Source organism: Malus sylvestris, chromosome 7 (assembly GCF_916048215.2).
Source record: "Malus sylvestris chromosome 7, drMalSylv7.2, whole genome shotgun sequence".
Lineage (NCBI taxonomy): Eukaryota > Viridiplantae > Streptophyta > Magnoliopsida > Rosales > Rosaceae > Malus > Malus sylvestris.
The window spans coordinates 13,560,954-13,579,315 of record NC_062266.1 but is presented as its reverse complement, the minus strand read 5'-3'; the positions used below and the strand labels follow the sequence as shown (position 1 = coordinate 13,579,315).

At 39.4% G+C, this 18,362-nt stretch overlaps 2 protein-coding genes across 3 annotated transcripts; both read right to left on the bottom strand.

Annotated features, from left to right (window-relative positions):
• Positions 1-2,777: 2,777 nt before the first annotated feature.
• Positions 2,778-3,284, bottom strand: LOC126630108 (uncharacterized). The gene has a single exon (XM_050300257.1). It carries the CDS (start codon positions 3,282-3,284, stop codon positions 2,778-2,780), a length of 507 nt encoding a protein of 168 aa, XP_050156214.1.
• A 5,292-nt stretch (positions 3,285-8,576) lies between these two features.
• On the bottom strand, positions 8,577-13,671 carry LOC126630039 (phosphatidate cytidylyltransferase 4, chloroplastic). Of its 2 annotated transcripts, XM_050300211.1 has the most exons (7): positions 13,203-13,670; positions 12,195-12,496; positions 11,771-11,961; positions 11,525-11,649; positions 10,471-10,604; positions 10,264-10,379; positions 8,577-9,216 (listed from the first exon to the last, which is right to left on the bottom strand). In XM_050300211.1, the coding sequence occupies exons 1-7, from the start codon at positions 13,470-13,472 to the stop codon at positions 9,125-9,127; spliced, it is 1,230 nt and encodes a 409-aa protein (XP_050156168.1). In that variant the 5' UTR covers positions 13,473-13,670; the 3' UTR covers positions 8,577-9,124. The 2 variants fall into 2 exon arrangements, with proteins under 2 accessions (XP_050156168.1, XP_050156169.1); XM_050300212.1 differs by lacking the exon at positions 10,264-10,379 and having other exon boundaries at positions 13,203-13,671.
• Positions 13,672-18,362: the final 4,691 nt, after the last annotated feature.

The following is an 18,362-nucleotide window of genomic DNA, read 5'->3' as shown; positions in this document are numbered from 1 at the left end:
AGTCACCATGCAAAAAAGCATTATGAACATCAAGTTGGTGAAGAGACCAAGACTGACTAGCAGCAAGAGCAAGTAAACAACGCACCGTAATCATCTTAGCAGTGGGAGAAAAAGTGTCATGATAATCAATACCTTCAGACTGTGTGTAACCTTTAGCAACCAAGCGAGCTTTATAATGCTCAATTGAACCATCAGGATTATACTTCAGCTTATACACCCATTTACAATCAATGGGAAATTTTCCAGGGGGCAAGGTAGTCAAAGTCCAAGTACCATTGTCATATAAAGCTGTAAGCTCCTCAGTCATGGCGCGATGCCAATTGGGGTCACTGGTAGCCTCGGCATAGGATGATGGCTCCACATTCTGACTGACATAATTAATATATGAAAAATGTGTGGGAGAGTAACGGTTGTAAGAGAGAAAATCACAAAGAGGATATCGCGTACCTTTTGCATAACCAGGCTTCGAAGTGGAGGATTGGTGTGGTGGCAGAATCACCTGCGAGGAAACGTAGTCTTTTAAATAGGAGGGGGTTTTGTGGGTATAGGAAGAAGTGAGTTGGGTTGGGAGAAGGTCAGGAGGACGCGTAGGGTAGGAAATGGGGGGGGTCCGTGACTAGTGGGAGGGAATTTGGGGTGATGTCGGTAAATGGAGCAGAGAGGGTAGTAGGGGGAGGATGGAGGGGGATGTAATACCACGTGAATGGGTGGTGGAAGTGGAGGTGGGTGAAGGAGCAGATGGGGCCGAAAGGGTGGGAGTGGGAAGGGGTGCATGTGAAGTGATAGGAGGTGAAGGTGGGGTGGTGTCAGGAATTTGTGGGTAGGAAAGGTCCATAGGAAAAGGGAGAGGTAATGTAGGCGTGGGGGATGGGGAATGGGTGTCAGATACGGCATAAGGGAAGGAATTTTCATGAAATATGACATCCCTGCTAGTCAAAGTGCTATGGGTGTCAAGGTCATATAATTTGTAGGCTTTCTGTCCATAAGGGTATCCAAGGAAAATACAACGATGGGCCCGAGGGGAAAATTTAGTGGGAGTAATGACAGAGGTGGCATAGGCTAGACAACCACAGACGTGGAAGTGGTCATAGGTGGGGGGTTTATTATGAAGAACTTCAAAAGGAGTTTTATTATGGAGAAGACGGGTGGGGAGGCGATTGATGAGATAAGTAGCAGTAAGGACACATTCACCCCAAAATTTGAGAGGAAGATGGGATTGAAAGCGAATGGCACGGGCGGTTTCGAGAAGGTGTCTATGTTTACGTTAAACGACGCCATTTTGTTGAGGGGTATAAACGCAAGAAGTTTGAAAAAGGACCCCATTATCGGAGAAAAAATTGCGTAGAGAAAAAAACTCACCGCCATTATCAATACGAATGCATTGGATTTTAGTATGGAATTGGGTGGTGACATAAGAAAAAAAAATCCTTGATTAGCTGTTGAGTATCGGATTTATGTTTCATGAGAAATACCCATGTAAAGCGAGAAAAATCATCCACATTGGTTAAGAAATAATGAGCCCCAGAAAGAGAAGATTGACGATTCGGGCCCCAAATATCACAATGGATTAAAGCAAAAGGAAAAGTTGTTGAAATAGAACTTAAACCAAAAGGTTGACGAGTTTGTTTCGCCAAAGGACAAACATCACAAACATTACTAGAATCAAAAGAACAATGAAGAAAATTGGAGGCTAAAGCTTGCAAACAAGTTGAGGAATGGTGACCAAGGCGCCTATGCCATAGGGAGGACGGGATGTTGATGGCATTGCAGAGAAGGTGACGGGTGGGGAGAGAGAAGGCAAGTGCCACTAGGTAATATAGGTCGCCACGTCGCTTACCCACACCAATCATCGCCTTCGAAACCAAGTCCTGCAAAACACACCAAGAGGGAAAAAAAGTTATGGATTACGATAATCCGTCTGTAAGTTTACCAATCGATAAAAGGTCCACTTTAAAATTAGGGACACATAAAACATCGTCTAAAGTAACGGAGGAATTTAAACGAAGAGTGCCAGTTAAAGTAATTGGAGCAGTAGCACCACTCGGCAAAGAAATAGGTGGCAAGTGCGAAGCGGAAGTATTAACCAAACAAGAAGCTGAAGAAGTAATATGATCGGTAGCTCCACTATCAAGGATCCATTGACCAAGATGAGAAGTTACAGGTAACAAACCTTTGGCAAAGTCATTATTAAAAACGGCATGAGCCTGAGGAGACGAAGGAAGGTCGGCAACAGTAGTGAGGGCAGCAAAGAGACGGGAGTGTTCTTCCGCAGAAAGATGTGGCATTGCAACTTGGACATCCTGCAAGGTAAGTGGGCCATGCACATGATGGGCTAAGGGAGGGACGGTGGGAGGGTGGGCCTGGAGACTGGTGGTGGGCCGAGTGCCTTTATTATTGTTGTTGCGCGCAGTGCCGCGTGAAGAACCGGTTGTGGCAGGGGATGTGTAGGAGCGACTGGGTGGCCGCCACCGTTGCCCATGGAGGGGATGACCAACAGGGTAGCCATGGAGTTTGTGACAATTGTCCCGGGTGTGAAAGTCATAGTTGCAATAGGTGCAGTGAAGAGGGGGACGGTCGGAGGATGTACGAGAGGAGGAGCCACAGACCACCATAGCAGCAGGTTGATCTGCAGAGCGGAGGGAGCCCAACGAGCGTTGCTTTTCTGCCTGAGAGACTGAGGAACAAGCCTGGCGAACAGTGGGAAGAAGATTCATCAAAAGGATTTGGTCCCGAATAACGGAGAATGACTCATTGAGTCCCATGAGAAATTGCATAAGCTATTGCCGGTCATTCTTAGCGCCATAAGAACAGGTGCAATGTTCATTGTACGAGGCAAGTTCATCCCAAAGACCTTTGAGACGAGTGAAATAGGCGGAGACAAATGAAGTACCTTGGGAGATGGTGGCGAGTTCACGGTTGAGTTGGAATATGCGGGGAATGTTGCTTTGAGAGAACCGTTCGCAAAGGTCATCCCAGACAGCTTGGGCAGTGGTGGAGAAGAGAACGGACTCGACAAGCTCAGGCTTCAAAGAGTGAAGAAGCCAAGAAAGAATCATATCGTTGCAGCAGCGCCAAGCTGCGTGCGTATCAGGATCCTCGGAGGAGGATGGTTCTTCAATGTCACCAGTAATAAAGCCAAGTTTGTTCTTGACGCTTAAAGAAATATGTATTCCACGTGCCCAGGTGGTATAATTGTCTCCATTTAACTTTTTAGAGACAAGGACAAGATTAGGGTGATCAGAATGGTGGAGAAAAAAAGGGTGACTGTGATCATTGTCTCCCATGCTGGAAGAACAAGAAGGGCAGCAGAAGGCTGCCGAAAAAAATAAAATAAAGAAAGGCGAGGTTTTGAAACCTGCTCTGTATACCATGTAGAAAAAGATATATGAGTTTGAAGTATATTTCATTGATACGTGAAACACAAATATATACAATTACATAACTTGGTTAGCAAGAAATTATCCCTACAAGTTAGGAATACAACTATAACTAGGATTATAATTATACATAGAGTCCAACTACGTTTCTACTTGTCTAACATGTAGTGTCCTTGAGACCAAAAATCCAAGGTCTTGGTTCTGACAGTAGGATTCTCTCGATCGCTCTCTTCTTCTTCATGATGACTGCATTCACTTTGTTTCTTACTTTGTTTGAAGCAAAACTCCATTGCCCCATTCAAGTCTATGTGGGTATGAGTAATGCTAGGTAGACTACGTTTGTAGACTAAATTTGCAAACTAAATAATGTCACCAATTAGAAATAAGCACGTTAATCAACACTAAGTAATAATCCAATTATAAATTTTCATGTCATTTAGTTTACAAAATTTAGTCTACTCATTTAATCTCCCAAGCATTACCCAGGGTGGGTATAGAAAAGTTTCTATTTCCCCGCTCTAAATTTATTTTTACGTGCGTATATATAGTATTTCCTTGCCATCAAATAAGAGATTCCAATTTCTTACTATGGAAAAGTTCTAAGTGAATGATGACGGAGATTTAAAGTCCCTTGTGTGATCCAAGAAATTGATTTTTCTCTCGACATTTCATCAGCTTCATTCATTTTCTTCACGTGTACATCTCTGTTTATATGCTTCAACTCGAGGCAGCAGAAGAACTGAATTCTATACTTATTGATCAAAATTGGATTGTCCAGAAAAATTTAGGGGCGAGGCTAGTCGGGGGAACAAAGATATTTTCAAGAACTAGGAATAATCGAGGAACAATGGGAATTTCTCATCCATGAAATAGGCTTTTTCAAAAGACAAAGTATAGTCATTTTCAGACTTATTAGGGATTAGCTTGTCAATTATTTAGAGAAGAGGTGGAAGTATCGCCTTCCACAAATGAGGGCAGCCCCACAAATTAAAGTTTAGCCCTAGCTATGAGTTGTTTTCAACCCAAATAAAACCATGACCGACGTTTACTAATTCAGAATTATTTGTTCATATTTTTATAAGTTAAGTGAGATTTTAAAGGGCATTTTGCATGGTGAGTTCTAATGCAAAACAAGCATGCCCTTAATGAAAATATCAAAATCTATACAACTAAGCAAGTATGGTCCTGATCTTTAGGTCTCTATCTGGCCCAATTTGGATGAAGAAAGGGAAAGACCACAAGCATGTAATAGTGGAAAGTACCTTCCTTTTGATATATATCATTTTTATCTTCACTAAAATCAAATGCAATCCCCCTCTTGGATGGACCTGCCGGTCCTCCATTGTTGCCCATGTCACTTCAACAGCTGAAAGCAGATTCCATGAGAGCGAGGCAAGGGAGGCAAAGATAGAAGGATAGAGAGAGACCCATCTAAGCATCTTCCTAGATATGGAGGCCCATAAAAGCAACACACTTTTTTTTCTTGTTGTACAAGAAAGAAAATCGACCTTCCTTTGGAAAGTATAATGATGATAACAACTTTTTATTAAGGAATTGGTGTAAGCACTTTTGTCTTGGAGAAGCCTCCTCCTAGGACTAGGAGTGAGGGATTTTTTTTTTCAGTTATTTTGAAAGAACAATGATATGCTAAAGCCACCCTTCTTAAAGTCATTTGGCAGCTTTTGTCCTCTTCAAAGTTCAAAATAAATTGCGTAGGACACAACATAAAGCTTAATTGAACAGCCCATGCATATGCATCTTCAATCAATACAAAGCCACCATCAAATCTTGTAGAGGTTATTATAAAAAAAACATGTAGATGGTTAGAAAATATGTTGACTGTGTACTAACAAGAATTATATATCTCAATCACATACAGTTCCTCTTCAAATGGGATTGAAATTGGTTAAAAAAAAATATATGTTGATAGTACAATTTAGGTTTTAGATTTTCATTGTCATTTTTTTTTTTGGGTTAGAGATAGAGAGATATATCATCAAAAAATAGGAGTGAAAAAATGATGAAGGGAGGAAGGACCTTTAAATGGAAGAAATTATGAAACAAAGACTTGAAATTAAAACCAACTTAAGATGGTTTTCACGTTTTGATCTTGAGAGCTGCAATTAAATGAGTGTATAACGACTATGTTAGAGTGTTAATAACATTTTCTTTTGAGTTTTAGTTTTTATTTTGTGTATCTTTTCATGTACATTTCTTCCATATGAATCCTTTCTCCAATGTGTTTTCTCCCCTAGAAAAATAAAATAATAAAACTAAGATCAAAAAACAAAGGAAATGGTTATCAATAAGTTACTAGGGATCGCTTTCAAGAATCATATTCCAAAACTTAGATGTTTTTCTAAATCATGAATAGTATGACAGTTCAAATCACTTTTCTCTTCTGGTTATTTCTGCATGCATATTCCTAAGCTTTCTGCACCAATTATGTCATTCACGGCTCCTAAACGAATCTCTTCAAATTGATATTTCCTTAGTTGCAAAGAAATGAACTGAGCGATGAATTCTGAAGACCATTTCCTATATTTCCAAGCAAAATAGGGTTGCACATAAGAAAGGAAAAAGAACTAAAAAGATTTTTCTTTTAAATTTATGTAAGAGAAGACAAGAACCCAATGACAAAACCATGAGAGCATCCAAGGCAAATGGGTAAGAAAAGTAATGAAAAGAAAAGCAAAAGTTGGTATGAGGTGGAAGATGGAGTGGGGTTTGAGATGTATGCATAGAAGGTGTGTGTGTGTAGAAAAGTTAGGGTTTTGTAAATCAGACAATGTTATTAGCTTCTATCTCTTTCTCTTAACTTTTATAGATGCCTGCCCACCATGCGTATCTCCTCCAACTCTCCCTTGATCTTTCCTTCATTGTTTTTAATCTTCTCTCTTTTGTTTTCTACTTTTATCTCTTTTCTTATTTTGTTGTTAGTCAGCTTGGATACAACGCATTCTTTGCATACCCTCCCGTGATCTTTCCTTCATTGTTTTTAATCAGGAAGTGTTATTAGCACTCCAAAAATTTCATTCTACACTCCTTACAAGTATATTTTTTTTTCAAAATATAGAAAGTTTGGAATGTAAATTGAAATTTTTGGAGTACCAATAACAATTCCCTTTTAAATCTTCACTCTTTTGTTTTCTACTTTTATCTCTTTTCTTATTTTGTTGTTAGTCAGCTTGGATACAACGCATTCTTTGCATCCCACACATTTTCTTTCGTGCCCAAGCCTCAAAAGTAAGCACTCATATGATTGTCAAAAGCCACTAAATGGTAGGCCATATCAATAATAAAAGACAAACACTCATGCATTACCATCTCTCTCTCTCTCTCTCTCTCTCTCTCTCTCTCTCTCTCTCTCTCATATATTTGGTGGTGTTCTGGCTCCACAAACCTTTGCATGGATGAGTTGACTACAACCCTTCATCATTCTAGTTGTATGGAAATCTCATCCAACTAGGTCAACCCAACGTTGTTCGCTTCTCACGTCTATTTCATGCTTTATTTTTTTGTGCTATTTATTTGGGTTATCTCTTCAAATTGAATTAGGTTTGATTTGGTTTAATATTCTAAATTAATGACCACATAAAATTCTTCTGTTATATCAGTAGAATTCTATATAAAATCATATATATGCAATTTCTAAAATAAAATTTTGTGTTTAATTTACAAACGTTTCTAATGAATGAAAAATTAATTTGAATCACATGCATCCACAAGTGCACGTGTTTGTAATTTTCTACGTGAATTCTCACGGTTGAGTAAACAGTTATATTTGACAAAAACTTGATATGCAAGTCATAAGTGCAACAAGTATATAATGCTATAGGGGTAATACTAGGGAGACCAATTTCCAAAATTCTACATCACAGTTTTCACTCGTTCACATTTGTCTATAACAATTCAGCCATTTGATAATTAAAATTTTGAAAGGAAAAGATATATATAATACCATTATAATTGTTGAGTAACACATTCTCCAATCCTGAAAATATTTTTATAAACAATCACCGTTCATAAAATTTTAACCTAATAACACATTCTCAAATAAAGCAAAAATTGAGGATTGTACAACAATAAAAGACACAAACATATAAGCCCGGCCCATAAATATCAGTTGGGATACTCATATATATATATATATATATATAATATATCTTGAACTGGTGGATGGCAACTTGGACTGATGGATGACAACTTTTCCTCAATTATTAGGGTTCTTGGGGATATACGGTAAGAGATTGACTTTCTTTGTTTTCTATTATATATAGTTCACGCGTCGTAGAAAATGCTGACCAGCTATCAATTATAATTCAGTTAGAATTAAACTAAGAATGTAGTGTGTGATGGTGGGATTTTATTTTCTAGGAAAGGGGCCTTGTCCAAGTAAGCCTTTCGTTTTCTCTAATACAAGAACAAAGTTTGACAAATTTTGATGATCTAAGCTATATTACTTTCAACTTAGAAATGATTAATTAAAGATTTTAATTATGGGTTAACAACTATTGCTAGGCCAAAAATTCAATGATTAGGGATTTGCATTCGTTTTAGAAAAAGTATAAATTGTCATAATTTGAATGTTATCAAAACTTTACATGGATGGTGTTTGTGTTTTTTTTTTTCTTTCAAAAAGGGGACTAGTTGGTTGCTCGTCACAGTAGTCTAGCCATTCGTGAGTTGGGAAGACTCACAGATGCATTTTAGCCTCCTCTTGCCCACCATCGTGCGATTCACTAGCGTCAGGAACATGTCATGTGTAATACAGATCAGAAATTCTTCCCCTACCACTGAACCACCATGTGGCAGTTATGGACGGTGGTTGGTTGTTTACTACGTTGAGTTGGAGGCAAGGTAGGGAATTTTCAATGCCCTAGCAAGTAGTTTTTGTGTATGTAATAAGCATGGCAGTATGAGTACGTAAATATTGTTGCATGTTTTCCTTTATCTTGGATTTAAAATCATGCATTGGTTCCATGCGGAGTGGATTATGAAGTTGTGTGCGGATTGGATTATGAAATTATATACAATGTCATGCGTTCAAGGCACGATGTTTATCCTTAATGTCATTTAGGCGTTTGAAGAACGCTTTAGTAGTACGCTAATATTACCATCAGCATGCCAGGTATTTCAAAGTACAAACGCGGTTGTTTGCGCAAGGTAAAGGTGCATATAAAATTGAGAGTCAGTACACACTAACAAATTGAATTCTATAGAATGATGCAACTTATCTTATTTTTCACAACAGCAGTACACTTCAAAAATAATCATAATAAGCCTTATTCGACATAAATATACAAAATAAAATTAAAATAAACCACTGTTGAAAAGAAACTAGTGTCAATGGCTCAAAGCATCTCTACTGTAGGCGTCGACAACGATCCATGCTACCACCGACTCCGGGTAACTAGATTGAAGTACAAGCGACGCCGTGTAACTCAAAACATGCAGTACGGTGAGGACTATCAGGACCTGGTTAAGTCGGGCAACGTAACCTCAAGTCCCTTACAACTGACGAGGAACATGATTTTAGAATGCATCTAGATCAGAATAAAATTAAGACTCGGAAAATCTCAAGCTCCGTCTCTGAGATAATTAAAGGGAAGAAATCGTCCCCCCAACAAGCTTGCAGCCTGCAGGTTAGCACATGGATGGTAACCAAAACTCTTCAACCTCAGTTTCACTTTGTAATGGCCACAATTTCCTTTGGAATCTCAATCAGCGATGACAAAATATTTCTATCAAACTCCATACATTGGCAAGAAGGTTTTGACAAAGGAGTATGCAAGTGCACCTGTGAACATGTAACTGTCCACTCTATCTAGTATTCCACCTGCATTAGATGTTGGTTGATAAAATAATTATTAATAGGACCATGAACATTTTCATGCTAGCTATATAATATATACTGCAATATGTATTGAAATAAAATAAAATGACAAAGATCATATGAGCAGCATGCCATCACGAACTTCAAGAGAGTGATATTACTCAAGGGTCGACGGAAAACATAAAAGCATGGACTGCATGCCAGACCTAAATATCACGTAAAACCACAATATGCAAAAGACAAACAGTAGTTGTATCAATACAAGGCTTTGTCATGGTTGGCAACTAGATTACTTTTTCAGGAGACCATAGAAAGATTGCACAGCAACACCGCTTGAATCAACACAGCAGCATGAATGAATATGTAATGCAACCAATAAAGACGGCCCACAGATTTTGAGGTAAAATTTTTTTCTAGAATGACAGTTCAAGGACATGCCCCATATTCTAGGCAACAATTACAACTGTAGAAGATGATGGGTATAAATCATATATCCCAAATAGGTAAAGAGATATAAATGAAACCATTATTTTACATATTAAAAAGTGATAACATTGGGGGTTGACAAGTTGAAGTAGAAGAGCATTGAGCAGGGGATGAAAATGGAGGACAGTTTCATGTAAGGCTCTTACCAGAGGCTCTTGATAGAGTTCTTCGGGGTTCTAAGGTCTTATGCAAGGCTCTTAACAGAGGACTGAGACACAAAATGAGGGAAATTCATCTCAATGAGTTTCAAGTCATCCAGACATGATCTAACAAGTAGCAGCAGCAAAACAGGCCCTCCTTTAAGGACCCTACTTGAGGACTTCCGTATTGGTCTTTAGATCATATACAAATTTTGTAAATACATGTCACCCAGTATAAACTAATTTGCATCTCATCGGTCCATATGTGAACTAATAAAGAGCCCAAATCCTCAAATTATGTTTTCAACTCTCAAAGGAACAATATTGTATGTATTGCATCAACTAACAGATAATGCATTTTCTCAAAAACTTCCAAAAGTTAAATGCTTTAGCACAAGACTAATCATGAGCTGAAGGGTATTACCATGTCCTGGTATTAGAGACCCAGAGTCCTTAACACCCGCATCACGTTTGATCATTGATTCAGTAAGATCACCAAAGACAGACGCAAAAAAATTGAGAAATCCAAAAGCTATAGCGCTGAAAACAATCCAAAAAACAAAACAAATGCACATTAAACATATTTTAAAACTATACAGAACTAGAGATTTCACCAGATAAAACTGAATACCTTAGCAAAGATTTTGGCCAGCAAAAAATCCTCGATAACACAACAGAAGTGGCTATACAACCACCCAAGCCTACAATAGTTCCTTCCCACGTCTTCTTTGGACTAACACTAGTTAGGGGTGTCCTACCAAATGCCTGCGCATGTACAGAGCTATATCAAGATGTTATCACAGGCAAGGGACCAACAAATACCATGAAACAAGGAAGTCCTTCACAATATGTCACCGGGATATTTATAACTGCTTGTTGACAACAAACACCTAGGAGTCGTTATGTACCAATCTGTTCAGAGTGCTAACAAAAGCCACACTAAGCTTCAGTTACATGATGACTGGTGATTGCATATGAATGGAGGCCATAATACCTGGAGTCCCCTTCTATTGAGGGATCCCCACATATAAGCTCTTTTGAGGGACACTTTGGGGGGCACACTCAACACTGTAATTCAATGATCTAATTGGGACAAAATAAACACTGAAATGATCAAAGTTTAAATGGTTATATCCCTTCTGATTTCGTTGATTTTTTGCATGGATGGCCAGGTAAACCTTAAAAATGGAGAGTTCTGATTGTTGAACTTTATTTCAAGGTGAGCCTTAAATATGTGTTCCTTAAGGGTGCGTTTGGTATGTGGGACGGGACGGGACGGAACGGGACGAGGCGTTCCGTCCCGCGTTTGGTGCGCCAAAAATGGGTGGAACGGGCTGTTCCACGGGACAGATTTTGGGTGTTTTTGCGTCCCACCTCCCCCCCTGGAACGGGTTTGTTCCACGTCTGTGGAACACAATGTTTTACTATTTTAAGACAAATATACCCCATGTCTTTTTCAAAAATTACACCTTCGTTCCGTCCCGTCCCGTCCCGTTCCGTCCCGTCCCGTCCCGTCCCGTCTGCGTACCAAACGCACCCTAAATAACTGTGGCACAACCTTTTAAATAAAATTTCCAAATGCAATAACAACAGTTCTACAAGCAACTTGATAAGGAAGATATATTCCTTAACTTTAAAATATTAAAAATAAAACAAGAGAGAAGATGGATGTGCTGCATAGATACCTTGCCACCCAAAAAGGCACAAGTGTCAGCTGCAATAATGCTACTGAAAGAAACCAAGGTTGCCACAAGACCAACAGTCCAATGAGCTTGTCCACCAAGAAGGATGGGCCATGCTGCTCCAATTCCTACCAAAGAACAAACTAAATAAGAACCAAAGCTTGACGTAGAACAGGTAAACTCAGTGCCCATTTCAAAAAAATTCATCGCTCAACTTTTCTTTAGAAATATGTAAGCGTAATGTCTTACTAGTGTTCAAGGCTGGTGCTGCTAGACCACATCGAAGCTTAACCCAAAAACATGGAAGATAACCACAGTAAAAGAGCCCAAACATAGTGCTGCTAAGCTGTGCAAAGCGAGGATTTCCTCTCTGTAAAAGCAACGCCATAGCAACAAAAAAGGAAGCAGATGTGACAGAAACATCAATCTGTCCGCGATACCTGCCCACACATCGGAAATTCTAATCATAAATCAATAGTGATCACCTATCGCAAACAGAAGTTCATGCCTACATATTAAGACAAATGTTTTGATTCAAAGTTAACATAATTGAAACAAAGATGAATGAAAAAGCATTATTTCCATGACTCCTAATATTATGTATAAAATCAACACATGGAAAGTGATAAAGTATTATAAAGAAAAAATCCCTACTCGAGATTACAGATCTTACAAGGTTACTAGAGGCATGAGAGCACAAATTACAGAGCAAACTCGTGATACAAATCGAGGTGGAGGTGTCATTCCTTCAGTGATTCCATGACTCCTAACCAATTCAAAGTACTCACGTGCACCAACAAAAACAGCTGCCGCCACAGCTGCTGCAAACACCCATCCTCCAGCCAACACAACAACGCCAACAGATAACCCAATACCAAGTCCAAAGAAAATTCTTTTCTTTAACTGACTTGCTTTCTGTTGATGCTCTGAGACTACATCCTCATTCGATGACAATTTATGGCCTTTGTGGACTTCCTACAACATACCCATTTCAGTACATTCCTTCAATAAAACATGCAACATCTCAAAAGAAAACTAAAATGTGTTCGTAAAACTCAATCAAGCAGAACCCCCCAGCAGCTGAGTTCGAGAATAATTTCACCAACACTACAAAACTATTTCTAGATCACTTTTGAAATCACATATATACCACAACACTGCATGAAAACTTCCTACTCCGTGTATTTCATTGTTCAATACCCTTCAAAAGACTTCACATTCATCACTTTACCCATGAAAACAAAACCTTAAAGTTCTTAGCATGCATTGTCTTAATACTATTATGACCGATAATTTCCCAAAATGATCAATAAGGTGCAAAAAGAAGGAATATTTTTGCTCGCCGCCACATTGATTGCTTATTAAATTTCGAGATTTATGTATTACACAGATTAAATCACACTCATCCAACGACAATCAACGTGATATCACCACTTGGGTGGTGAGCAAAATTGCACTCCGCAAAATTTTCCAAATTCGAATATTCCTATTACTACCAACCAATCTAATCCACTAAAGCAAGGTCCTTTTAAGCGCCAAAACCACAACTTACAATCAAATTCACCTCCAGCTTAATTTTGAATCCAATTCACCAAAATGCCACTCCCAATCACAGCAAAACCAAAAACTAACAGCAAAAATGAATCACAAATCGTCTGTTTTGTTTCTTTTTCTCCAGTACCTGGTTGGCATTGTCATCGCCAAGGTTCTTCGGCTCCGCCCGAGCCACGGCCGTAAGTGCACGGCGGCGCGCCAAAATTCCATTCCGGCCGAGCCCCAGAGGACGTCTATTCCCATCGAAAAAGAGATCGAAATTACCCAATTTGGCCGACGTACGAGTAAATACTAGGGTTCTTGAGGGCGAGGGACGGCAGGGACAAGAGCAAAGGGAAGGGAGGGAGAGTGAGAGTGGAGTGCACCGGTGGAGTTGGGAATACGACGTCGTTGCCATGAGGGATTGGGAATTTATTGGGGGGTGGTCAGATATATTAGGGATTGGAGGCTAGGCTGAGATTTAACAAGAAGAGCATGTCGATTGCGATTGTCTGGGTATTACAGAGAGTCCCGCGCCACCGATGTAGAAAGGGGGCGGTCGTGTCGAGGACTTGGTTTTCTTTTGATTCTTTCCTATTTTTGTTTCTTATTATTTTCACGAGTATTGCTTCTTACAAAAAATGAATAGATAAGAATGAAATTAAAATATTTAGGAGGTGTAGTCCACTTAAACTATCTTCAATTTTTGGGTTAAAATCTAAAATTTTTTAATTACATTTTTAGATTAAACTTTTACCCCAACATTATTAAAAAATAAATTTAGGATACTTTTTTTCGTAAAGTAATTTTTTTTTTTTTAAACAAGATCATGTAGATTGTGCATGCAAATTTCCGCCGTCCTCTCCTTTGACGAAAATGTACCTGCAAAATAATAACACATAAGATTAAGTCCAAAAGCCTCACGCGCCCACTATGAATGGGGGGGGCTTTGATAGAACAATCTCCGATGTCAAAGTTAGAATTTGAGGGAAAAGTGTTTAGAGAAATTTAGAGAGTTTTAGAGGAGAATTGGACTTATGTTTTTTGAGAAATGAAGGGGTATATATAGGGGTGTGGTCGACCCTATTTGGAGAAATGGGAACCGGCCACTTATGGGGTTTCTTGGCTCTAACTGCAAGATATTATGTCAAATAATATCTTGCAATCAATTAGGAAATTAATCAATTAATTTTGGTAATTAATCCTAATTTGAAAAGGATAATTGGGAGTTACATTGTGGGTGAGGATTTGATGAGTAGTGATGAGAGGGTTTAAAAGAATACAATTTTGATCACATTTGACCTCAATTGAACCGTTATTGTCCATTGCATGTGTGTGGGAGTCCGGATGTGCCTCAAGGGTAATTTTGTCTTTTTACCCAAAAGTCCACGTGTCGCCTCCGTATTTTTCTTGATTATTTTTTGCTCCACAAATGCCCTTGATAGGATTTTTACTACTTATGTGAACAGGCTTAAATCTCCTATTTTACTTGCAAGAATCACAAGGTTATTGTAGTATAAACGGATTTCGCAAGGTCATCTCCACAGGGATTATTAAATAATTCGAACTAATCAGATTCCATTTAATTATTGTAAAATAGAAATTGAAGTGATTGATTTTATAACCTAATTAAAATAAAAACGAATTTAATGAATTAAAATAAACAATCTGCAATATTAGGACTAGAGAGAAGAAAACAGTTTTGAGAAAATCAAATTAAGAAAGCACTAGGGTTCCACCATCACCTAGCAATCCTATGAATTTTTACCAATTACTTATGATCTACACATGCCACTTTGAAGGTTAGATTTTCCTAATTCATATTCTACTTGGAACCTCCAACATAGAACGTATATCTAACATGCAACCCGTCCAGACGTTCGGATCAAATCTAAACATGAAAGACTCATTATGCTTTATGAAAATCCTTTGAAAAACCATGCAATCCTTAAGACGTGATATTCATCCTAAGAGAAATTACAATTATTAATCACAAGAAGCCAGCGTCAATTTCAGGGAACCTTCCGACCAAAATTGCATCAAATTACTTTTCTAAAGATCCTAATGGTGATCAGGCATTAAGACAATTAGATAGTTTTTATCCCGGTGATTAACAATTCAAAATATGCATGCAATCAATCATAAGCAATTAAATAAAAATCACATATTCATGCTAAGGCTCAAGGCTTCGCCCTAGCAAAAGAAATTAGTTCCGCATATTCATAATTGAAATCATAGAAATATCTATTAAGAAAAGGATTGAAAACACCTTCAAGTAGAAAATCTTCAAAACCCTAGCACTTCTCTCTATCTCCCAAAATTGCATAAAAGAAAGCGTTCCTTAAAACTGTAGACGGCTAAGCAATATATTTGCTAAGCCACCACACAAACCCTAATCCCCCTAAAGACAAACATAACCCTAAATTAAAATAGTAAAAATTCGTCCAAAATCTGAACAGCCACGTTTTGACCCATAAGCTGCTCCAAAACTGGCCCAATATAGCTGGATTTAATGTTTGGAATATTCTGAACACTTCTCCAGAAGGCCACGAACCCATCCGAGGTCATCTTGGGCTCCAAAAACGCAATTTAAGCCCAAAAACGTCAGTTTCCAACACTGCGCACTGCTTCTTTATTTTATTGCCAGAAAATAACCGCTTGGTGGAAAAATCCCAAATTTTGATACGATCACGCTAAGTGACTAGCAAACGTCCTCCAACTGAAATTACTCCAAAATTCGTCCATTTGGTCCTGTTTTGCTCCAGAGGAAGTCGAAAGTCCTATATTGAAAATACAATTCAAAGTATCAAAATTCTTCCAATATATTAACCAAAATATACTAAGATTAGGGTAAAATATATAATATAAAATCTACTCATCAGCCCTCACACATGTTGGGCTGCTTGCAGGAAAGGGTAGCAGGTGTAGAGATCTTCTTGCTTTAGGAAATATAGGATTGTTTCCTATTTTGGCGTAGATTCCCTCTTTAATTGGAAATTAGATCATTCTGGGAAAGGGCAATAAATCACTTCTAAAGTCTATTTAAGTCTACCTTAAGTAGATGATTAAATCAACTTCACGGAGCAATTTATTCTACCCTACAAGAGAAAGAAAGCTAGATGATATTTGTTCCCCCTCCCCTAGCAATCTTCTGCACTTGCCAGTGCAAATAATCGTATTTCGTTGCTTCTTTGTCTTCTCCGCTCCGCACCGAGGTAAGAAAAATTTAATTTTCCTTGTCTTCTTCTTAGATAGTGTTGTCGGAGAGCAACCGTCGGGATGGTGCGGCACATCGGCTAGCAGAGGCCAAGAATCGGCTTGGCATGGGCCAAGAGTGTTATAGTTGGGACCACTGCTTAAGCTACTCAGTCTGGCTAGAGCTAAGCGCAGTTGTTCGGTTAGGGCCACAAATTGAGACGTTAAGGCACAATGTTAGGTGAACCGCATGGCTCATGTCCTTTGGGCTCTTGGATCTGACGCGGGCTAGGTCGGTGATTGAGAAAAATGAGAAGGTCACGGGCTTCATGTGCTGCTGGAATGCTGGGCATGCAAGCCTCCTGCCTGCTGGTTCGAGAGAAAAAAAATGAGGGAAAAGCCAGCATGGGTCGAGCTTTCTTGCTGAGTACTGTGAATAGCGTTGGCTGCTTAGTCCTCTTCGTTGGGAGAAAGGTGGGCTGCTCCCAAGATATGAGATAAATAAGATTAAAGCGGATGCATTGGCTTATCCGATCTCTATAGTCAATTGCCACGATCATCATGCCTCTGCCCCCACTAGTGTGTGACGTTGGCCTTACTAAGTCGATTGCCCACTGTATGAATGGCTAAGGACTCGTTTGCAGGTGTAGTTCCTTGGCAGACAGTGTTGGTACCGGCTTATAGCGTTGGCAGTGGTCGCACTTTTGTACTAACTCCTTAGCATCTTGATGCATAGTAGTCCATAGTAACCAACGTTAAGAGCCTTTTGTGCTAAAGATTAGCCTCTGGAGTGATTTCCATAAACGTCTTCGTGGATTGAGCTTAGAACCTTTAGGTCGTCGAGAGGCGCTAGGCAGCGGAGATGTGGTCCAGTGTAGGATCTTCGGACGAGAATGTAGTTCCACATGTAGTAGCGTGCCGCCTTTATTTGGAGTTTTCTAGACTCCAATCTTTCCATAAAGAGTGTATCATTGATCAAATAGTCTATAATGGAATCTTGCCAATTTGGAGTTGTACTAACCTATGACACCTCGGCTGCTGGCTCCGCCTCTATGCTTGGCTTGTCTAGATACTCCACCAGAATAGAACATTTGAATTGGTAGTTGAGGGTGGAGCCTAGGCCAACTAGTGTGTCCACGTAAGCGTTGTCTGCCCGCGAAACTTGAGTGAAGGTGTAGGTCTGAAACACCTCGAGTTGCTTTCATACCTTATCTAGGTATTGCGCCATCTTCAGATATTTTTTCGTGTACTCCCCAGTAGTATGGCTGGTGATTAGCTAGGAATCAGAATTAATTGCAAGCTTTTTCATCACCAAGTCTTTTGCCATTCGAATGCCTACTAGTAGGGCTTCATACTCTGCTTCATTGTTGGATGCTTTGAAGCCTAGAGTGATTGCCTACTCGAGCATCGAACCGTCTGGGGTGACAAGGACCACGCTTGCTTCTGAGCCCTTGTAGTTAGATGAGTCGTCAACGTGCAAATGCCAGAAGTCTTCATCATGTGAAGCAGGCTTGGCTAAGGTGTGCTCGATTGCCTTTGAGGCATCATTGGGTATCTCTATTACGTCGCATAGGCTAGGCGTGAAGGTGTAGTAGGGAATCGTGAAGCTAAGGCCATGTTACATGCAGCAAGAGATGCAACTGCCAGTATTGGGCCACTCTAGAGCTGAATTACGGAGCAAGGGTCGCCTGGGGCCGTGTAACGCGCAATAGGAGGTGGTGCTCAACTATTGGTACATGTTGCTCCTGTGTAGAATCTTTTAGGGCGACGAGGACAAAACTTGCTTCTGAGTATGTCCTTCTAGTGTTCGTCTACCCTTGGCACACCTTTTAGGCTGAGTTGTTGCGGTCGTAAAAAAAAACTTTACACCCCCAGTGTTTGTGCCTTTATCGTTGCGAGTCTAGATTGGGCAGAATAGTGCGACATGAGGATGACTGCATGCGTCTAAAGGTATAACTTAAGCTTCCGGGTTGCAACAACTATTGCTAAAGTTAGGTTTTGAATTTCTGGTAGCTGGTTTTCACATCGAGGAGAGCTTTTGAACTGTGAAATATAGGTAGTCGAGCCCCTAGCTTTTCTTGTATAAGGGTAGAGCTTATTGCTACTTCAGATA

Bases quoted from the DNA above. Each gene is read 5' to 3' on its own strand.
- LOC126630108 (XM_050300257.1), bottom strand. From the start codon at position 3,284: ATGGGAGACAATGATCACAGTCACCCTTTTTTTCTCCACCATTCTGAT.
- LOC126630039 (XM_050300211.1), bottom strand. From the start codon at position 13,472: ATGGCAACGACGTCGTATTCCCAACTCCACCGGTGCACTCCACTCTCA. The intron at 11,650-11,770 runs GTAAGACATTAC...GTTCTTTGGTAG, and splicing joins AGCACCAGCCTTGAACACTA to GAATTGGAGCAGCATGGCCC. The intron at 10,380-10,470 runs GTATTCAGTTTT...GATTGTTTTCAG, and splicing joins TGGCCAAAATCTTTGCTAAG to CGCTATAGCTTTTGGATTTC.